At 36.0% G+C, this 24,823-nt stretch overlaps 1 protein-coding gene across 3 annotated transcripts in view; it reads left to right on the forward strand.

The window, feature by feature from the left end:
• The window catches only part of LOC138708733 (putative ammonium transporter 1), a 123,477-nt gene that overhangs the window by 93,508 nt on the left and 5,146 nt on the right, over positions 1-24,823 (forward strand). For all 3 annotated transcript variants that reach the window (XM_069838860.1, XM_069838861.1, XM_069838862.1), the window contains exons 5-9: positions 14,808-15,019; positions 16,812-17,045; positions 19,400-19,511; positions 21,478-21,596; positions 21,843-21,969. In XM_069838860.1, coding sequence (XP_069694961.1) covers positions 14,808-15,019; positions 16,812-17,045; positions 19,400-19,511; positions 21,478-21,596; positions 21,843-21,969 — 804 coding nt within the window. The remainder of the gene's footprint in view (positions 1-14,807; positions 15,020-16,811; positions 17,046-19,399; positions 19,512-21,477; positions 21,597-21,842; positions 21,970-24,823) is intronic.

The raw sequence follows: 24,823 nt of genomic DNA on the forward strand, positions 1-24,823 counted from the left end.
AAACTGAGAAGATTCTGTCCGACACCGGGATGAGTATCCGGTGTGGCTTAGTGGATAAAGCATCAGCACGTAGAGCTGAAAACCCGGGTTCAAGTCCCGGTGTCGGAGAGAATTTTTCTCCGTTCCATTACTCTTTCATCGTATAATTGTAGATCAACAATATTCTGTTTTAAATTTAAATTTTATTTTTATTTTATTTTATTTTAATTTATTTTTGGGGGGCAGCTATCCTCGACATGAATAATTTATTTTTCATATATTATATATTATATATAATATATTATATATTATATAATATATTATATATTATATAATAAATAATTTCTACAGTATTTTATATATGCATCACTTGAACAGTCAAAGATGTGTAGAAAAATGGTTTAATACCAAAATGATCTCTCATGATCTTTACTTGAATTCTTCCGTTTACCTCCCCTTGTATCTTCTCTTGTGCATCCATTTTTGTGTAAGATGTAGGAAGTCTCTGTATCCGTTTTGGATCAATTCGCAAAATGCTACACATTGTTCACAACGTACTTTTATTTTATTCCCATCACTTGATTGCACATAATATGTTATGGTAACCAGACGATTTGTTTTTCTCACCTTGGCCTCTATGCCTTGTTTTTGCACTAAAATAGATTTTGTAATGAAATTGTCTTGTTCCACTTTACTCTTGACACAATAAAACAGTGAATAAAATCGTCTCATGTCTTATACATTTAATTTTGTAGATTGTCGTCGTCCATTGTCATGTTTACGCCGGAGTCTTGGAGGGCGACATCTTTGTGTCTTTTCTTTATGTTTCTTCTATTCTGATGGATTTAGAGTATTTTTACTCTATCATTATTCAATATACAGGGTGTAAGAGGTATAAGTGCCATTATTTTAACTGATGATTGTTCATGTCATGAGGAAGAAAAAATGTCCTCACAATTTTTTTTCCAATTGCAATATTTAACTAATTATTAAAGTTTACAATATTAGGCGTTTGGCAACATTGCTGGTTGGGAAGGAGGGAGTTTACAAAGTGCACGGTAGGACAGCTCAAGCGGATACAGACATACCGGTACAAAACGGATGCTCTGTTCTAATGCAGGGGCGGACCGTTGTTTACATAAAACGAACAGCAAATACAAACTTTCAATCTCATTAATAGAACTTTATGGTAAACTTTCATTTTATTTAACAGTATTGGCAATTTTGGTCCGTTTTTTATTGTACGCCTAAAAAATAAACAATAATGGCTTACTGCACAAAATCACATGAATTATTTAAAATATTATTATAAAACAGTTATATTACCCGTTATTCTGTATGGTTGTGAAACTTGGACTCTCACTTTGAAAGAGGAACAGAGATTAAGGGTGTCTGAGAATATGGTTCTTAGGAAAATATTTGGGGCTAAGAGGGATGAAGTTACAGGAGAATGGAGAAAGTTACACAACACAGAACTGCACGCATTGTATTCTTCACCTGACATAATTAGGAACATAAAATCCAGACGTTTGAGATGGGGAGGGCATGTAGCACGTATGGGCGAATTCAGAAATGCATAGGGAGTGTTAGTTGGGGGACCGGAGAGAAATAGACCTTTGAGGAGGCCGAGACGTAGATGGGAAGATAATATTAAAATGGATATGAAGGACGTGGGATATGATGAGAGAGAATGGATTAATCTTGCTCAGGATAGAGACCGATGTCGGGTTTATGTGATGATAGAGACTGGATTAATCTTGCTGAGGATAGGGACCGATGACGGGTTTATGTGATGATAGAGACTGGATTAATCTTGCTCAGGATAGGGACCGATGACGGGTTTATGTGATGATAGACAATGGATTAATCTTGCTCAGGATAGGGACCGATGACGGGTTTATGTGATGATAGAGACTGGATTAATCTTGCTCAGGATAGGGACCGATGACGGGTTTATGTGATGATAGAGACAGGATTAATCTTGCTCAGGATAGGAACCGATGACGGGTTTATGTGATGATAGAGACTGGATTAATCTTGCTCAGGATAGGGACCGATGACGGGTTTATGTGATGATAGAGACTGGATTAATCTTGCTCAGGATAGGGACCGATGACGGGTTTATATGATGATAGGGACTGGATTAATCTTGCTCAGGATAGGGACCGATGACGGGTTTATGTGATGATAGAGACTGGATTAATCTTGCTCAGGATAGGGACCGATGACGGGTTTATGTGATGATAGAGACTGGATTAATCTTGCTCAGGATAGGGACCGATGACGGGTTTATGTGATGATAGAGACTGGATTAATCTTGCTCAGGATAGGGACCGATGACGGGTTTATGTGATGATAGAGACTGGATTAATCTTGCTCAGGATAGGGACCGATGACGGGTTTATATGATGATAGGGACTGGATTAATCTTGCTCAGGATAGGGACCGATGACGGGTTTATGTGATGATAGAGACTGGATTAATCTTGCTCAGGATAGGGACCGATGACGGGTTTATGTGATGATAGAGACTGGATTAATCTTGCTCAGGATAGGGACCGATGACGGGTTTATGTGATGATAGAGACTGGATTAATCTTGCTCAGGATAGGGACCGATGACGGGTTTATGTGATGATAGAGACTGGATTAATCTTGCTCAGGATAGGGACCGATGACGGGTTTATGTGATGATAGAGACTGGATTAATCTTGCTCAGGATAGGGACCGATGACGGGTTTATGTGATGATAGAGACTGGATTAATCTTGCTCAGGATAGGGACCGATGACGGGTTTATGTGATGATAGACACTGGATTAATCTTGCTCAGGATAGGGACCGATGACGGGTTTATGTGATGATAGAGACTGGATTAATCTTGCTCAGGATAGGGACCGATGACGGGTTTATATGAGGGCGGCAATGAACCTGCGGATTCCTGAAAAGCCAGTAAGTAAGTAAGTAAGTAAGCAAGCAACATTTTAATCTCTCCCGCTTCCATAAAGCAGTACCATTTTTATAGAAATTTCTGTTTGTTGATTTTCGAAACGGGGTAAGAGACTCCTAGTTTCTAAGAATCGTTGAGAAACTGTTACAAAAGTTCGCCGATTAGGTAACCTTCATTGCGGAAAACGTTGACGGTACGTCTTCTTGCCTCACTTGAATTACGACGACTTTCTCCATAAATTAATAACATATGATATTCCCAAATTGTGAATGACATTGTAAGTTGTTTATCGAATACCCTGTACTGAACTGCCATCTGCTCGGCAGTAGAGCTATGGACAGGGAGCTTGAACTCAGCTGACATGTTCGTACGTCTGTGCAGAGTTCTGCCTGCTGAACGTTGCCACGTCTCTCATGCCAGAATATTAACAAATTTAAGCATGCAATTTTATTTAATTTCACGAAAACGTAATAGAGCACATAAATACTTATTTAAACTAATATTAACACTTTGCTAGATATACCTACTGGTGTAATTTTTTCGTAATTTTACTAACTATATAAGCAGTATAACGCGAATAAAAATAAGAGAAGAAATATTTCTTTCTGGGAAAACTATCAAGTTTTGACCCTATGTTGTCTGGACATTTTTTGATCCTGTAGACCAGTGATGTCAAAGGAAGCGCATTTTTCTGACTTTGACATCGTGCGCGGGCATCAAGCGCTAAAGTATGGAAAGAGAAAGGGTTGTGTATATGAATAAGCAGCCTGTTGGATTAAGAAAACAGTGGTGCACAAACTTCAGACAGGACGAGAAATTTTATGTCGTTATTTTTATATGGCTTCTTTCTGTTTGATATTATCTATATTGTCTGTAAAACAAAAGTACTAACACTGATTTCTTAATATTGCACTGGTGTTTTAAATCTTAATAACATAATAGAGAGTTAAGAAGGAATATTCACTTAAATTCCATAGTAGTATAATATTATACTGTATTAAGTGAATGAAACATATCATTCATAAAGAAAGTGATATTCCAAAGAAAGAGATTGAGTATGACATGATAAGTTGGAATTCATATTGGTGGTATCTTTAGCCTTACAAAAGTAATCAATAAACTAATCAAAACAATATTACAGTACAAAGCAAAGTTACCTAGGTGCTGTATCTGTTTAAAGTGTAACTAATATTACGTAACAAAACTCTTATTACATTATACTTTTAATGTGATATTTGTGAGCAACTTCCTATCATCAGAATATTAAATTATTTTCTCGAAATCTGCTGAAGCTATAGAGCTGACATTTTTACAACACATGGGCACGTATCTTTTGCTTATGATGTAACAGTAGTTGCTTTGTTAATTCATTTCCTTACAAACAATTTCCATGCGAATATTTTCAAAATTTTCAATACACTATCTTCAGTAATACGTATATACGGTATATTATATTTACGAAAACATTCTGTAAGGCTACTAAATAAATAGGCCTATACCTGAAAATTTCACTTTTCTATACGAAAAGTTGAGAAGATATTTCTTTTGAATAAAAAAATCAAACTTGTGAAAAATGAGCATAAAAATTAAAACTTACATTCGTATAATGCACTTATACGTCTCAGGCAAATCTAAAAATTAACATGGATACAGTTTTAATAAGTTTTCTTCCCTTTATCTATTGAATCAGTGCTGGCCATCCCTGAATATAGCTCGACCAAGCGGCATATACCACCTCTTTCGTCTGTCTCTTTCCTTTCCGCTGTAAAGCGCTCAGGCTCTCCTGGCTCTAAAGCGCGCGCTTGCTCCTGTGGGCATCAATTGACATGACTGACATACTCAAGCAGCGTTAAGTTACAATACATACCGGTACACACACATGCACGATTTGCTATTCAGTCCAACAGGCTAGGTAGTGTTATTATAGTAAAGCTTTTTAATTATTTCCTTTAAAGAAAGAGTAATTTTCATAACATCTTTCAATGCATGAGGAATGATTCACATGTCCGTACATTTTATAAGCTACACGTGAGCTACTTGACAGAAACAAGTGACGTACGTGAGTCGCCTGTCGCGCGCCGGAAGTCTAAATCATCAGACCTTACGAAACAGTAGACGACCTCCTTAATGACAGGTTTTATCTTTTCGGCGTTAAAAATATGCTCTAAAATCGAGCTATATCTACACATTGTCATTCAAGTTACACTAGCAAAGTTTACGACATTACACCACCAAGTAATGGGGAATTTTAATTTTTGTTATTGTATCAACTACTACTGGGTTCTGTAGCAAGACGGTGCGTGTGGAAGATGAGGTTGATGATTACCTGACATTCGTCTTATAGTTAGGAAAACCTACAAATAAACCCAACCGTAATTACTTCAAACAGGGATAGAATCCACGCCCAAGCGCAGCTCCAGATAGTAATGGAAGAAGTTAATAGTAACCACAGAATTCATTTCTCAATATTTTTCATCAAATGGCAACTTAATTCTCACGCTGAGTACAAAGAATATATACAATTTAAATTTCATTACACTACTCCTTCCATATATGTAGGACGAAGTCAATGTTTACATCTTATATACAAAAGTCAATGTGGCTATGTATGTATGTATGTATATACCTATGTATGTACTCTATACAAATCTACACGCTTTGACCGATATTTGTCAGTTTCCACATTGAACCTTCATAACCAGGAGAAGAACATAGGCTACATTAAAATCGGGCAAATGGGCGTTAAATTAATGAAAAAGATAAAAAATAAAATAAATACGATCAAACATTGACGTATAATATTAAAACTCAATCTTATACAGTCAATTGTTTTTTATTATTGTCTGTTGTATTCAACATCGACTTCCATGAGGCCATGGAAAAAATAACACGACATGAAATAACATTGTTGATACGTCATGAAGACCAAAATCTAGACAATCTAGGTTGTGTGACTGTGGCCTGTATATATTTTCGTTTGGTTTTACTTTGTTTATAATTTGATTTTCTATTATTTTATTCGTATTTCTGGCGGTGTGGAAGAAGGCCTAATGGCCATAACTACATCAGAATATAAATAAATAGATAGATAAATAAATAAATCAATCAATCAATAAATACATAAATAAATAAAGATATAAATAGATAAATAAATAAATAAATTATCTTTTAGGGATGAGGAAAGCTTAGTAAAGACAATTCGTTTTGGTTGTCTGTAGTTGGATTTCCGAGATTCCCGAAAAGCCTAACAAATCAGTTTAATTAAGTTTAGGTAGAGCATGAAAGTGAAGGAATATTATGGACAGTAAAAATCAAACATAGGGAATGGATATTTAAGAGTTGTTAATTGATTATAAAAAGTGAATCTGATACAAGTTAATACAAATTAATTTTATTTCCTAGAATATATAGGGTATATTTCTAAAACGAGGTCTACATCACGCCCATGGCTTTAACCCGGGTTTGGATTTATAAAACGAGGTCTTTTTCATTTTCTAAGCCATGGCTCGAAACCATGGTCTGAAGCAGAGACCACGGCTGCGGTAGGTTAAAAACCTTAGCTTCATGTATACAAGATGGTGATAGTAGATCAACTGGAGGATTACCAAAGGAAAATTTGTGTCTACGGTATTAAATCCCCTGATTAGAGTGATTGGAAACATAAATAATCCTTTGTAACTATATAACGACTATAATTTCAGACGAATATTTCGATTTTCGCAGGAATCAACGCAAAATTTTGCAAGAATGCTAAATTATAATAATCTGTAACGAAATGCAAGAGGCAGCAGGTTGACATTATTATTTTTTTTTTTTTACACTTTGTTGCTTTGAGAGAAGTAAGATATAATATTTTATATTAATTATACCTTTATGTCTATAAGGCGATGTACCTTAATTATTAGTCCTTACAGTAGTTCTCTGACTTTTATTTAATACTCGAAAATGATGTGGACCTACAAGAATATGTGAAGCAAACGTGATTTTGTCTTCTTTTTTTTTTATGTTTTATTTAACGACGCTCGCAACTGCAGAGGTTATATCAGCGTCGCCGGATGTTCCGGAATTTTGTCCCGCAGGAGTTCTTTTATATGCCAATAAATCTACTAACATGAGCCTGTCGCATTTAAGCACCCTTAAATGCCATCGACCTGGCCCAGGATCGAACCCGCAACCTTGGGCATAGAAGGCCAGCGCTATACCAACTCGCCAACCAGGTCGACATTTTGTCTTCTTATTTTATTTAAGTTTTATGTTACTGGGGCTTTCCACGTAGTACGCCTGTTATATGTAAAATCAGAACCATACTACATTTTAGTTTCAATTGAAATTTTAATCCAGTTAATATTTAGGCTATTAATTCTTTATAACTGGGTTTTCAGGTAGTTAATGTTGGTAGGAATGTGGCATGGTATGGGCAGAAACATGGACATTACGACGAAGTGAAGAGAAACGAATGGAAGCATTTGAAATGTGGATATGGAGAAGAATGGAACGTGTGAAATCGATAGGCAGAATAAGAAATGAAGCTGTGTTGCAAAGAGTGGGTGAAGAAAGAATGATGCTGAAACTGATCAGGAAGAGGAAAAGGAAGAGGAATTAGTTGGGTCACTGGCTGAGAAATTTTTTTTTATTTTATTGGGTTATTTTACGACGCTGTATCAACATCTAGGTTATTTAGCGTCTGAATGAAATGAAGGTAACAATGCCGGTGAAATGAGTCTGGGGTCCAGCACCGAAAGTTACCCAGCATTTGCTCGTATTGGGTTGAGGGAAACCCCCGGAAAAAACCTCAACCAGGTAACTTGCCCCGACCGGGATTCGAACCCGGGCCACCTGGTTTCGCGGCCAGACACGCTGACCGTTACTCCACAGGTGTGGACTGGCTGAGAAGAAACTGCCTATTGAAGGATGCACTGAAAGAAATGGTGAACGGGAGAAGATTTCGGGACATAAGAAGATATCAGATGATAGACGACATTAAGATATATGAATCATATAAGGAGACTAAGGGGAAGGCAGAACATAGGAAAGATTGGAGAAAGCTGGGATTGCAGCGAAAGGCCTACCCTTGGGCAGAACACTGATTGAATGAATCATCATCATCGTCATCCATATCATAGCCCGGATTAAGATCACGGTGCGGCGTGCTGTACTTGTACAAGAGCGCGACAGTGCGACTACCGAATCATTCACAGAATAGGAGTGGTAAGCACAATAAGCCTCAGGCTGCAATGCTAGCCTTCGGTCCCTCCTCTGTAGAAATAAAAAACCCTAGAAATTACATTTATGAAAAGATTATTGAATAGGTAGGCACCTAGCGAGTTTAATTGTTGTGTCAGTGAAGTGGTTCTATTTCTGGTATATAAGTTAACATTTCATCATTTATGTCTCATTCCGAGAATATCACCTGAATGCTATCTTCGCATAAAAAGTCTACTACATCTCGTTGGGTTTTGAACTGGACTCTCTGATGTGGAAATCCGACTATCTATCCTTTTACGTATTTCTGCATGACGAATATTCGGGTAATATAACATTCTTAGTCTGGTTATCGTCGATTCAATTCCCAGTTAGTTTATCTTCCTTTGCTTCGTCATTCTACGAAATATGAAGATACACATAAAAATCATTTCCGAGATTTTACCCTGGATAACTTAATACATGACTACCACATGATACTAGCCTGGTGTTGAGATTCAGGCATTACTGTCACTACGAGAATACAATGCGGTAATTATATTATTTCTAATGTCATTTAAATCGGCTTAAAATTCTTAACCATACAAAGTTCATTGAAATGGATCATTAAATTTATACCATATAATTTATCGTAACACAGAAATGCTGCTTCAGCACACTATTGCATAGACTTACCTCTCAGCCTTGCTTCATTTAAATAAATCACAGTAAAAATACATATTAACACGAATAATCACTATAAGTAAACAAATAAATACATTCGTCAAAATGCATGGTCACCAAGAGAGCGCGGACTGAAAGCCTGGCGTTGGCTACCCCCACCCCAGGCGCTGCTAAACCTGTTCTGTTCGACGTGGGGTTGGTTATTTAGCTTTGCATTTAGAGACGTTCATTCAACCAGTGCGGTCCGAATTTTGTTTATGTTAATTCATATTACGAGACTAAAAACTCTAGAAATACATCTGTGTTGTTATGGCATAAGCTGATATATGCATGCTCCTTATTTTACAGGAGAACAGTTTTAAAATTGATTCTTTCGGGAACAGTCAGGGATGCATTAGAAGGACTACTTTTTTATTAGTATTAACGTTAGCTGCTAATGGGAAAAGATATACAGGGACATCATTTTATTTTTACTTCAATTTTTATTGTACCTGAGTTTTTGAATGTACTTCACTCCCACCCCTTCTACTAATGAAGTTCAACCGTCCTCCACACAGATCCAAGATCGCATATACAGTCACAGTAGCCTTACAGTCATAGTAAACAGTACGTTCCAAAAATATGTTCGCATTTTCCAGTGACGAAAGAGCTTTCAATATTGCATCATTTTCCATTCGCCTACGTCGCATCCCGGTTTCCCCCCACCTGCTTCTATTCGCCTCTCTGTAAATGCTAGTGGCTGGGCTGTCTTAGCTCTTTTCTGAGAACATTAATTTCTGTTAGGAATTTGACGTCTACGTAATATTATACCCATACAATTGTTTAAAATAACTTAAATAAAAGGGCATCGTTAAGTAATTAACTGTCACGTGATTTACTCCCTTTCTACGACGCTGCGACGTAACCACTTGGATGGACAGTATATAGCATGTCTGAGTAATTTTATCTTTTCGGATCGGGCAGAAGTGAAGACTGAATTTACAGTACGTAAGGTACTTTTTATAGAGTATACAGGATTATTTCAACATGAGTTACTGATACGAAGTACGAACCTGGTAATTGAAATTACGTACAATAGTCTATAGTGCGATAATATGCACATTAGAACTGAAGCCTGTATCGAAATGAACGGCCACCATTTTCAAAAATGTGTTTAAATATCCATATTATGATTACTTTTCAATTTAACTTCATTCTCTATAGTGTACGCTAATGTGCTGTAGACAGTATAATATACACTGCATAATGTATACGTCCGCATAGGAAGCTCAGTTCGTGAGTAAAAACGCTCATTGTTAATAATGTACTGCATTCTGATTAAACAAAAACCTAATGAAAATTATCAAACTCAAAATCGCGATATTTCCTAGTTTACGTAAATGGATGAACTACTTTTCTTCCTTCCTATACCTAGTAAAGTGATTTGTTTGTATATTACGCCAGTATCATCGAACTCCAGTCGTGGAAGGGGGTAGCAAACTGTGTTTCCGGTTCTTAATCGTTAATCCAAAGGTATAGCCAGGTTAATATTAGAAATGTTAGTAAAAATAAAATGATGTCCCTGTACCATGTTTTGCCATAATGTTAAAAAAGAACAACATTTGCAACATAATTAGCTAAAAAATATATATATTTTTTTTCCAAAATTGTATGTATCAGCTTCTACCATAACACCACAATTATAATATATGTGACCGCCAATATTACGTATAACCATGTCAATATAATGTTACTGGCATATAAAATTAATAAACTTATCTTCTATAATACGACTGCTGATAGTTTTTCGATAATTTAATTATTGACCTTAACGAATATATGTCGTCATGATATTTTTTTCGAGACCGAAGATCCAGAAAAAATTATCTTATGACAACATACATGAGTTTAAAACCCCAATTAAATTATCACAGAGAAAATATCAAACAAGAATTGTATTCAGTGAGATAATTGAGATGTGAGAAAGATGCCATTTTGATTGGAATTTTTATAATATAATCACACTCTAGTACAGGCCTGCACAAACAGCGCTCAACGAGCGCGCGCGCTCCTTCAGAGCGGGAGAGCCGTGTTTACCGCTCGCCGAAACGGAGAGGAAGATACGTCAGAATGACATAGACTTGCTATAGGTAGAGGAGAGGGAAACGACCACTCAGCTATCTAGTGGAGTGCAGTGTGTAGGCCTATTCTCAGTAACTGTTTCACGTTGCTTACCTACTGCTACAGTACAGTATGGAGGAATCTAAAAGACGGAACATAACATTTAACATTTAACGATTTACAGCTCGAACTTATTGATCTTCAATGTGACCCAAGGGCTAAAGATCGTTTGAATAATACTACTAGCCTGGTTGAGTTTTACAAGACTAAACATTAGCACTAATACCCACGACTACACAGGCTGGCTGTGAAAATGATTGCTACATTTGGCTCAACATTTATATTTGTGAGCAACTTTTTTCTATAATCAACTTTAATAAAGGCAGACATCGAACATCTGTAACTGATGTTTCATTACGATCAGTAGGCTACTGTTCCTTTCAGCTGCCAACAGCATAGAACCTCGTTTTCATGTACTGATAAATAAAAATATAACAAAATGATATTATACATTTAAGTAGCTATAGAATTTCTATTATTTCTGTAAAATAAATATTTCTTTATTAATTAATAATAGTCCAAGATAGTTTTGCAAACACTGAACGGGAATTGATTTCATAAGCACTCGTAATAATATTTTCTTTTGTGTATATTGTGTACGAGATCACCCCTTCTTCCAGCCCACCCTTATACAGAGCGCATCTAATATCTGCATTCCGCTCATGAGCTGTGAGCCGGCTCGGAGAGCGCAAACCTTGTGCAGGCCTGGTCTAGTATATACAGCAACTATTTATGGATGGATATTACTACGTATTGAGCTTCGTGACTGTAAATACTAGACTGTGCTATTACTCTATACAATTTCATCGGGGTTATAACGTGACTTCTTTTGCAGTTGCTAGATGGCAGCATAGTGAAATTGATGAAAGTTGTCTTGAACGTGCATCAGGCTGATCAATCTATTATATGTGATCAGGGGTACGGGAAACATTAAAAAAAAACCAGGGACGAGTTCTGCAATGGAGTTATTATTTTGTACTTTGTAGTGAATATTTATATTATATGTTTTGTATTTTATATGTATGTCCAGCGCCGTGGCGTCGTGGTCTAAGGCACCCTGCCTAGGACTCGCGTTACGGAATGCGCGCTGATTCGAATCCTCATGGGAGAAGAAATTTTCTCATGAAATTCGGCCAGTGTATGGAACCGGTGCCCACCCAGCATCGTGATGCACTTGGGGAGCTACGATAGGTAGCGAAATCCGGTTGCGAATGCCAGCTATAACGGCTGGGGGGATCATCGTGCTAACCACACGATACCTCCATTCTGGTTGGATGATCGTCCACCTCTGCTTCGGCATGTGAGCGTGAGGTCAGCAGCCGGCTGGTCGGTCTAGGCCCTTCACGGGCTGTAGCGCCAAGGATTATTATTATTTTATATGTTGTTCGACATAGATGAAATTCTCATATAATAGAAAGTAATAACACTAATGATATAATTATCCTTCTCATTAATGTCTTTGCCGTTGAAGTACTCGACCATTACATCCTGACACCCATTAAGATTGTGAACAATAACCAGACGTCCTCTGTTAGCGGTCAAGTGGTTAGGAAGGTGAGAAGACAACTTGTAGAACACGCAATGAAAACGAAGAAAGAGTAATACCGACTACTTCTGGTAGGATAATAAATTTAAAAACTCCTGCCGATAACATTATACAACCGTCAGAAATGCAGTCGAAAACGCTATTATTTGATTCACAGATGAGGAAAAACTGTGTACTAGTCCAAAATAGACTTTAAACTGATATTAGTAGCGGTATTCAAGACTTGCATTGCTTTCTTAGCCTGTTTTAATAATAGTAATTTATGACACAAGTTCGTAAAGAATCTCTTTTTGGAACGAGTATAAGTCTTGTTTCACAAACACACGAGGACCAAAAGATAACTTCAACAATGTGTATCATATAATGTTTTTTTCTACAATAGCACAAATTTACATTAAATAAAATGCTTCAAGTTGAAGAAGTTATAATATGACGATAACAGAGCCGTCTAAACTCAGAACCTTTAACAAATAAGTATCCATGGAATTACGATTCATGATCACCATTTCATGGCCATCTAAACCGGACTTATAATCAACAAAGCGGTTAGAAAAAGTTGAATGCCGTATCTTGTTTCAATAATACTACAGATGTAACTTCAGAATAGTACTAGCTAAAATGTAAACATGAATGTTAAATTTATTACTTATTTGTGTTACGTGTAATAGGCCTATTTACGTCATGAAAAATCGAGGTTATGCATTAATTTCTTACTGAATGAAGTTTGTTTATTACATTTTCTTTGGCAGTGCGTAAAATGAATAGCAGTTGCGTAAAGTGATTATTTACTTTTTTACGCGCTTGTGTTGTAAAGGCTCACTTTACGCACTGATAACAGTGGGTAAAAAATGCAACAAAGTTTTTAATCATTCTGTCTTCTAATATTTGCTGCCTCAGTGAATTCCGTACCAGTTTCGTTATTCTGTTTGAAGTCTTCATTTCTCATTTAACAATTCGTACTGCAGGATCCTTAGATTCCCGATTCCAAGGACCCATTTTTAATTCCGACTTTTAATTTTTGCCATCTGAAATAGATTTTCAGTAATTTTTCAAATACCGCAAATTAAAGTTATATTAGACCCAAATAAATTGCATTACAAGTACATATTATAACCACCAGAAGGATTACATACCGATAATCACACCTTAACATCGTGATAATGGGGTTCTGGACGGAGAATTTTGGCCATAACTTCACTCATTGTTTTAAAAGTAGAGCGACAAGAGTAGGAAATTTTAAGAGTATATAAATTGGCTACAGATTCAATTCTGATATATTAAAATGACGATACCACCACCGAAATAGTCATAATAATTGTCTTCAGTATCTCAAGCACAAGACATTACACTTAAAATGAGGTTATAGGGTGCATATTAATATCATAAGAGTGCATTACCATTTTATCATAGCCAATTGCTCATTAAATGAGCAAATTTTCGACATAAAATAAAATTAATCTATATTCTCCAGTCTCATAGAGTTGATATTGTAAGAAGATCCGGTACTGAACTTTTCCAGTTGCTTTGGTATTATTGTAAGAAGATCCGGTATTGAACTTTTCCAGTTGCTTTGGTGTTATTGTAACAAGATCCGGTACTAAACCTTTTCAGTTGCTTTGGTATTATTGTAAGAAGATCCGGTTCTGAACCTTTTCAGTTGCTTTGGTGTTATTGTAAGAAGATCCGGTTCTGAACCTTTCCAGTTGAGTTGGTGTTATTGTAAGAAGATCCGGTACTAAACCTTTTCAGTTGCTTTGGTATTATTGTAAGAAGATCCGGTACTAAACCTTTTCAGTTGCTTTGGTATTATTGTAAGAAGATCCGGTTCTGAACCTTTTCAGTTGCTTTGGTGTTATTGTAAGAAGATCCGGTACTGAACCTTTCCAGTTGAGTTGGTGTTATTGTAAGAAGATCCGGTACTGAACCTTTCCAGTTGCTTTGGTATTATTGTAAGAAGATCCGCTACTGAACCTTTCCAGTTGCTTTGATGTTATTGTAAGAAGATCCGGTACTGAAACTTTCCAGTTGCTTTCTGCATGTACATAGATGTTAAGTTAATGTGAAATATCACGGAACGATGAGATAACTGCGTACTAACAAAAATTATTCAAATCACCTTATTTATTTCGTGAAAATTTCACTTCAGTTTTTAAGGACTTGAATCGGATTAACTAGCACAGAGGACTGAGTAAGTTTCCTTTCTAAAATATCGTACATAATTTAACTATGTTTATAATTGTTTGCTGAACATTTGTGTAGGCCAATGTGTGGCATGTCTGTATCATTAGACAACTTTGTTTCCTTCTTGCAGGTATCATATATCCTCCAATATCTCACTGGGTGTGGAGCGAGATAGGATGGCTCAACCATCTTGGATATATAGATTTCTCTGGCTGCGGTCCAGTGCACCTTCTCGGAGGTGTGTGTTCCTTCTTTGGCGCAGTATTTTTGGGACCAAGACTTGGAAGATTCAGAAGCAAATATGATTCAGAAAAAGAAGAAATCGTGGGACACTCCATTCCAGTATGTGACTTACTCAGTACCAATAACAATATCTGACTTCTATCACCACACTTTAGAACTGACAACTATAGATGAAACAAAAGCAATAATATAACGGCACTTCAACGAAATGGAAGCGTTTCTTGTCTGTTTTGTTATGTACTCATACGAGTATTATTACTAAGTACTTCAATATTACATTTGATTCTATTCTGTTCTGTTATATCTCCATTTATTCTGTTAGGTAGATTCTTTCTATTAGCGCTCTATTCAACATTAATCTCACTAGAGGCTTTGATTTAATAATCCGTGGCGCTACAGCCCGTGAAGGGCCTAGACCGACCAGCCAGCTGCTGGCCTCACGCCACATGCCGAAACAGAGGTGGACGATCACCCAACCTGAATGGAGGTATCGTGTGGTTAGCACGATGATCCCCCAGCCGTTATAGCTGGAATTCGCAACCGGATTTCGCTACCTGTCCGAAATTTCATGAGAAAATTTCTTCTCCCATGAGGACTCGAACCAGCGCGCATTCCGTAAAGCGAGTCCTAGGCGGGATGCCTTAGACTACGACGCCACGGCGCGGGAGAAAGGCTTTGATTTATCTAGAGAAAATCAAAACTCGAGTGGAATTTAATTGACCATTACACGATTAGAAGAAAGTATATAAAGATTAGAAGAAATAAAATAAAGTACTCTAATACAATAAAATATTATTTGACTTACTAAAATTCTATTTCACTAATGTTAACTTCACGAAAACGTTTGGACGGAGCTAATATTTTCAGTTGACTGTCTGTGCAGTAAACAAATAACGATCGCAAAGCAGGTTTTATAGTAGGCCTACCGTAAAGAATTTGTAGTTTGAAATGTTAGAAAACGAAGAAACAAATAGTAGGGAGGTGATAAAAACAGAGGAAAGTATATAAAGATTAGAATAAATAAAGTAATCTGATACAATAAAATAGGTATTAATTTACTTACTAAAGTTATATTTCACTAATGTTAGCTTCACCAAAACATTTGAACGGCGCCGCTATTTTCATTGACTATCTATGCGGGAAACAAATGACGGTGGCAAAGCATGTTTTATAGCACCGTAAAGAATTTGCGGTTTGAAAGTGTTTGCAAACAAAGAAACAAATGCTAGGAAAGTGATAACAACAAATAAATGCCAAGGAAGTGATAAAAATAAACAAATGCTAGGGAAGTGATAAAATTGTAGCGATAAACAGCCATGATTAGTTGAAACACATCCTTTCGTACCGTTTTATTGGTCAAAAGTAGTATGACGTAGTAAAAGTGTAATAGTCTATTTAATTGTATTCTATTCTATAATGTTTTACAATTGTATTATTTAATAGTTTTCATTTCAGTTTATTATTTGTACTTTCTAGTTAACCGAATCTTCTATGTTTTACCTGATATAATTTCATTGTATTTCTTGTATTATTATTTTGATATTCATCACTTTTGCTTACATACATTTGATTATTTAAATTAAACAATTAAATAATTATTTTAGTGTAGGATTAAACGTGTAATATTACTTTTTTCATTATTCGATGTAAACTCCACTCCCGGCCACAAGCTTTTTCTTCATCGGAAGTGCGAACCAAAAGTGTACCATTATTATGATCGTTCAAATAAATATTATTATTATTATTATTATTATTATTATTATTATTTCATTTTACTCTATGTTATTTCTATTTATTTTCTTTCTACTGTTATTTTATAATTTTACACTGATTCCATTCCCTTATCGTATATCTATATAATATTATTTTTACAATATCTGTTCCATTCCAGCTAGTGGGAATCGGAGGGATGATCCTCATCACTGGATTCCTGGCTTTCAACGGCGGGTCCTTGGGTACCATGACGAACCCCGGGGACGGTGAAATCATCGCCCGGGTCATAAGCAACACGGTGCTCGGGGGCACTGGTGGAGGCATCACCATTCTGCTGGCCACAAAAATTGGGCTGTTCGGCCCTGCCACTTGGAACTTCAGCATGACCCTCAACTGCGCCCTGATAGGGATGGTAAGCGTAACAAACTGACGATCCATATCAACACAGCATTGATCTTCCTTCTCTTTCATGTGTGTCTTACTTCCATGTAATGGATCACGTTTCAGTAAACTAAAGGCTAGTTTACTTTCGTAGAATAATCGAGATAAGTAACTAACACAACTAAAGACGTGTTATTATTTGTGGAGGACGTTGATCAGTTAGTCCTAGTAGTCCTAGTGGAATTAAAGGTGTTGCACACCAATGGCTTCACTCATATCTCATAGATAGGAAATAGAAAGTTGAAATCAATACAACTATGAAATCTGCATCGACATGGGGAACTATTAATAATGGAATTCCTCAAGGATCAATATTAGGTCCCCTACTTTTTCTAGTGTTTATAAATGATCTTGCTCCCCCTAATAAAAGATGTAGGTCATCCCATATTATTTGCAGATGACACAAGTATAGTAATTACAGCCAATAACTCCAACACATTCCAATCTTCAACAGAGGAAATTCTCTTCAAAATATGTGACTGGTTCTCAGTCAATAAATTGGTATTAACATAATTAAATTTAAATCTTGTCAAAATTCAACGTCGCAAATTTCTAGCGCAATAATTAAAACAGATCCCTATTAGAAACAAAGACAACCAAATTTCTTGGCTTAAAAATTGATAATGTGTTAAATTGGAAAAATCATATTAAAGAAATTACCCCGAAACTAAATTCACCTTGTTTTGCTATTATATCTATGCAAAAGATAGTAAATATCAATACCTTAAAAACAATATACTTTGCATACTTCCACTCGGTAATGAGTTTTGGAATAATATTCTGGGGAAATTCCACAGATAGTAACAATATATTCCTATTACAAAAAAGAGTAATTAGAATAATAGTAGGTGCCAAATCTAGGGAATCTTGTAGGACTATTTTAAAAAAACTACAAATAATGCCCATGGCTTGTCAGTATATCTTTTCATTAATAATAATCTTCCTCGTATGTAATCGTGAAAACTTTGTAACTAATTCAACAGTTCATAGCATAAATACACGTCAAAAATGACTTTCATACTCTATCGGTAAATCTATCGTGCTATCAAACAGGAATGCGTTATATGGCAGTAAATTTTTTTTAACAGCCTCCCTATCGATATAAAAAATGAAACTCAAAACATAAAATTATTTAGGGCCAAATTAAAGAAGTACGTAATTTCTCACGCCTTCTGTTCTGTAGGTGAATTCATGACATTCAACAATACTTCATAAAATTGATACTAAAACTATGTGTTGTACTAGTAGACTATATACTGACAAGCCATGGGCATTATTTATAGTTTTTTTTTTTAAATAGTCCTACAAGATTCCCTAGATTTGGCATCTACTATTATTCTAATTACTCTTTTTTTGTAGTAGGAATATACTGTAACTATCTGTGGAATTTCCCCAGAATATTATTCCAAAACTCATTACCGAGTGGAAGTATGCAAAGTGTGTTGTTTTTAAGGTATTGATATTTACTATCTTTTGCATAAATCTAATAGCAAAACAAGCTGAATTTAGTTTGGGGGTAATTTCTTTAATATGATTTTTCCAATTTAACACATTATCGATTTTTAAGCCAAGAAATTTGGTTGTTGTTGTTTCTAATAGGGATCTGTTGTTAATTATTGCGCTAGAAATTTGCGAGGTTGAATTTGGACAGGATTTAAATTGAATTATGTTAGTTTTGTTACAATCTAATACTAATTTATTGAATGAGAACCAGTCACATATTTTGAAGAGAATTTAATACAGGATTAGGCCTAGTTATTTAAATGATCAAATATTGACCAATTAACTTAAATGTAGTTTAATGGCAACTTAAAATCCATTTTGTGTTGGTGAAATGCATTGACCCTTTAAGTGTCGAGTCGACCTGGTCGGCGAGTTGGTATAGCGCTGGCCTTCTATGCCCAAGGTTGCGGGTTCGATCCCGGGTCAGGTCGATGGCATTTAAGTGTGCTTAAATGCGACAGGCTCATGTCAGTAGTTTTACTGGCATGTAAAGAACTCCTGCGGGACAAAATTCCGGCACATCCGGCGACGCTAATATAACCTCTGCAGTTGCGAGCGTCGTTAAATAAAAACATAACATTTAAGTGTCGATTAAAAACACTTTAAAAGTGATAGTTAAAGTTAAATAAGGTGAAATCGGCCCTTAGCGTAATTCATCTTGCAGCGAAGTTTTCGTTTCTTAACATCATTACTTAAAATGGTGCAAAATGTAAAGAGAAATACATATACAACAACATTTACATTTCTTGTTGCAAATCATCAGCCCTGTCACCTCCATGATTTGTGTTGGAATCAGTTCTTAATCAGGTCCTTGCAATGCAGGTGTCCGTGTGCGCAGGCGTGAACAACATGGCGATGTGGGCGAGCTTCCTGTGTGGCGTCACTGCCGGCCCCGTCTACATGCTCATCCACTACGCCATGCTGTGGTGTAAAGGTAAAAGCAACTGGCTTATCTCCTGGCTTAGGTGTCTCATGAGTGATGCCTTATTAGTGTAATGGGGTTCTAACCAGTCTTCGAACTGCAGACTAAACATACAGTACATACGTCTCATACATGTTCAATGTCCCACAAAACACAAAAGTTGTGTAATCAAGATGTACAGTATTGATCTTTGAATTAATTTCGCTGCAATAAAAATGACATTCTCAAGTAGGCCTACTGTACAGTTCATAATTATAAAATACCACAAACCGATTTTATCATGTAATTGTGAATCAACCTTAAAATGACATACACATTCAGCAGTCTTTACTTTCGATAAAAATCAGTATTTCCAATTATTTATTATCATCTCAGATAGCTATAATATATCATGTCATATCACATAAATCTTCAGCTTTTTTTTTATAGTATCCAACACATTAGTTATATGAGAGAGCAGAAACAGCTGAAAGTTAATAAATGTTTTGCAAGATCGTGTTCTTTTGCTGTATTTACACCTACTGTTGTTAGACCTTGAAAGTTAGAACAGCGAATAGGGATTATAAAGAATGGACACTTCGCGTCGGTACCTTTGATGTAGCCGGACTGATTTCAATGACCTTCAAGCCAGCTAAAGCGTGAGATTCTGCTTTCTCCCTAGAGTTGGCGCTGACATCACACCAGCTAGCAGTCGACACAGCGGAAATGTAACACATAATTAATTCATGTAGGTACTTTATGTACTCAAATAAAATAAATTGGATCCATAAAATAATAAATCCGTCATTAACTGTAATGGCTAGACTATAATGAGAGTTGAGACGTTGACCCCAACAACAATTAAAATATGTAATGATTTGATAGCGCTGAAAATGGAAAAACAAAACTCTTACGAGAAGTAAAACCATATACCTATATTACATACAAATATTAAACGAATTCGATACTTAATTTTATAATGTATTATATTATTTTATAATATAATTTATTATATCTGAAATATAAAATATTATTATTACAACTAGTTTGTCACTGAGAAATAAGGAAAAGCCGTTAACTTGAATTTATTTGAAGCAAAGCGTTACTGGATTATGCAATAAGGTAGGCGATGTTTGGATCCTGTGTCTCAACTCTATTCTCAATTATTATCTTAGCGTATGCTCGATTACACTAACTCTAGCGCTTGAAAGTGGAACTAAACGCTGGCGCACAGAGAAACAAAACACAGGAAAATTCGCTCAGTGTCCATTCTTTATAATCCCTATTCGCTGGTTAGAATTCCCACACAGAAACTGTTGCTACGGAAGCTATAGAACATAGCATAAAATTATAGTCCTACTGAAGCAAACCCATTACAGCGCACTTATTGTTACTTAGCTACAATTCCAGTTCAGTTTTGCAATGTCTTTGTAATAATATTGCTCTAAATTTTCAATGGAAAAATATACTGTTTTTGCAATTTTAAAAATATGATCGTGTACAAAAATGTTCTACAATACACGTTTGTGAAGTGCATTACAAAATCACGAAAATTGAAAAATTTTTTTGCTCGTTTTTCAAACTTTACCTCGATTTTGCAGAAAGCAATTCACAACCTTGTATCGTAATAATATTATTTGACAATGTATCTAACCTCCCTCTCCCAAATAATGACCACCATGTTGCACAATAAATAATATATTAAATTTCCTTAATTCAGAATACATATTTTTAATTCTACTGCATCTCAAAACACTAAAAAATACAGTATTGTATTTAAAATGATTTTAAAGTCATTTTACAATGATTTTTGTCTCTACGGAAGTTTTTAAATGAAAAGTCATGCATTACTTTTTTATTTTGATATAAAATTTCTAACTCAATTACATTTTGTGACAAGTTTTCTTAGTGTTAGAATATATTTCTTCAAGTTGTCCTCATTTTACGTTAAGATTGCCGGGCCATCTGATAAGCTCATTATTCCCTTTTACTCTTTCAGTTGACGATCCTTTGGATGCCGTCGCAGTTCATTTCGGCGGTGGCCTCTGGGGTCTCATAGCTGCATCGCTGTTTGCCAACAATGGATTTGTATTCGGCGTCACTCACGAGTCCGCAATGGTACGTAGGAGATTCCACTGGAAAGTAGTTTTATGCTTTCACGGCAATTGTATTCAGAAGAAAAATTTTGTACTTGTGTGTTAAGCCTTCATAAAGACCTGAATAATAATAATAATAATAATAATAATAATAATAATAATAATAATAATAATAATTCTATACAAATTTCACGTGTATAAAACACACTAACGTTTCCTTACGAGGTAACACATTAAATTTACGCATTACTCCTGTCTGTTGTTTCAGATCTTAGCGCACCGAATGATAGGCGCCGCTGCCATCATAGTGTGGGGGTCAGCCGGGTCCTGCATCATGTTCGGGACACTGAAAGCCTTGGGGAAGCTTCGCGTCTCCGAAGAAGACGAACGAAGAGGTAACAGTATTCATTTGTAAATATTATTGTGATATTTTCAAGTCCTTACAGTAAAAGCTACGTTAGTCAACTGACGACAACTCAAGAAAGTGGGCTGTTGTTCTGTTGTTGAATTAATTTCTTACCAATACATTACTACTACTCCTCTCATATACCTGAAATTAAATACAGTGTTCCAATATACTTATGCATGCAGAATAAATATCGGAAATGCGTGTTATTATTCGGTTGAGAAGCTTTTATCATCCAGTCTGCTGTCAAAAAAATCTGAAAATTAGAATTTATAAAACAGTTATATTACCGGTTGTTCTGTGTGGTTGTGAAACTTGGACTCTCACTTTGAGGGAGGAACAGAGATTAAGGGTGTTTGAGAATAAGGTTCTTAGGAAAATATTTGGGGCTAAAAAGGATGAAGTTACAGGAGAATGGAGAAAGTTACACAACACAGAACTGCACGCATTGTATTCTTCACCTGACATAATTAGGAACATTAAATCCAGACGTTTGAGATGGGCAGGGCATGTAGCACGTATGGGAGAATCCAGAAATGCATATAGAGTGTTAGTTGGGAGACCGGAGGGAAAAAGACCTTTGGGGAGGCCGAGACGTAGATGAGAGGATAATATTAAAATGGATTTGAGGGAGGTGGGATATGATGATAGAGAATGGATTAATCTTGCTTAGGATAGGGACCAATGGCGGGCTTATGTGAGGGCGGCAATGAACCTCCGGGTTCTGTAAGAGCCATAAGTAAGTAAATGAGTAAGTAAGTGAGTTCCAATATACTTATTCTTCTTCGATAGCACATCCAGTGATGAAGTGTATTTTTAATATGCGTGTATTATTGTGCACCCAACTTGCAACGGGTGTTTTTCGAAATCGTATTCCTTTTAAAATGTTAATATCATACAGGGTGCGTCAGAAAGAACGGATGGATTTCACATGGCAAGAAAATTGTAAAGATTCATCAAATCAAAAATTTATTGTTATCAACATATTCACCAATACATGCAGTTTATTTATGGAAAACAACATTATCCATATGATGTCCTTGGCTTTCAATACAGGCATCGAGGCGTTTTCTGATGTTCGCCATCACTTTCACAGTCATAGCTGGTGCAATTGCCACGATTTCTTCGCGAATCGCTGTCTTCAGTTCGTCCAGTGTATGTGATCGATGTTTACAAACTTACGCCTTCAAATGGTCCCAAAGAAAGAAGTCGCAGGGCGCGAGATCTTACCGTAGCCTCGGACAATCTCAGTGCAATAGAATTTCGTCCAGGTGATTTCTTCTTTAATGTTGAACCTGTGATACGAAATGAAGCCACCCACCGCAAAATTGTATTCCGAGTTGGAATCCTAGCGTGACATCCGATGTCGAAATGAGTCCTGAGTGGCGATCACAGACTCTTCATTTTTCAAAAATGTCTCTACGATGAAAGCACGTTGTGCACCAGACCAACACCATGTTCTCAACTGAAACTGCATTCTATGGCTGACCCAACAGTCGTGGTCCCCCTCACTATATCTCTCTCCTCGTTGCGTATCGATAGTTTGAAATCCATCCGTTCTTTCTGACGCACCCTTTACAAGAGAAATTCGCAAAGCAATGGCCGGTCGAATATTACCAACGATTAAGAGTTCTGAATTGGTTTGGAGCTATGATTGATTTCACAATCAGAAAAAGCAAGGACGGGAAAGTAGCTCTTCTTAGCGGACGTCACAAAATTTTCCACTTTTTTTTTTTTGCCCTCTTTGGCCAGCTGACTGGCTTTTAGAGGGCCATACCTGGATGGATCCAAACACCAAAGTATGGGTAGAGCTGTTAACAGTATTTTAGCATATACATATGAATATATAAATTACTTTTTTTCCTCTGTTTCTATCAAATACACACTAATGTTCTTTGCACCATGTGATAAACTAATGTTTGTGAGTTGTGAGCTGGCCGCGGAAACAAATGATCTTTCATTGTCTTAATGCAGGAATGACACAAAGAAAAGTCTATTGAATTTGCGATTGTCAACAGTTACGAACGCCTATTACAAGAAGCTCTAATCTCACACTTTTCAAACTTTCTGCCCCCCCCCCATGTCAAAAACATAATACTTGACAAAATGAGTGGAATAAAATAGTACTTTTTCAATTACACAGCACCATGTGACAAATCCCCATACGTTTATTTTTTCCTATAAAAATATGACATATCTCTCCACATTTTTACTACTTGAATTAAGTATTTTAAGATAGTAGTCCATTCATTTTGAAGAACTACATACTTTACATTAGCATACAAAATTTTAGCCCTTAACCTTAAGTAGTTTCTGAGTAAATGGGTCCTGAACTTAGAAAAATATTTTTTTTTTCAATACTCTTTCTTTCTGTTATTCCTGTGTTAAAACAATGAAAGATAATTTCTTTGGTCGGCGGGAAAAGCCACATAAGTAAAAAAAAAAAGTCTATTTTTCTGTTGTGCCTAATCACATAAGTCTAGTATTTTTTCTAATTTTTGAAATAATAAAATTTCTTGTACAGTATTTTAAATTGAAAAGGGTCTTACTTTAAACAACATACATGAATTTCATTATTATAGTTATATTCAGTTAAGAATAAATTAAAAAGAAAGCCTCTCCTGAAAAATTAATTTTTTTTTTACTTACGTGCCTATTCCCGCCGACCAAAGATTTGTTTCTGTGGCTAGCTTACATCTCACCAAAATTTCTTTATCAGATGGTGTAAAGGAAATTAGGCTATTTTTGACAGAAACAGAGGAAGAAAATAATTTATATATTCATGTTTATACGCGAAAATACTGTCACCAACTCTATCCAGTACCTTTAAGCTTACATTGGCC

The sequence above is a fragment of the Periplaneta americana genome, chromosome 11 (assembly GCF_040183065.1).
Source record: "Periplaneta americana isolate PAMFEO1 chromosome 11, P.americana_PAMFEO1_priV1, whole genome shotgun sequence".
In the NCBI taxonomy this organism is placed as follows: domain Eukaryota; kingdom Metazoa; phylum Arthropoda; class Insecta; order Blattodea; family Blattidae; genus Periplaneta; species Periplaneta americana.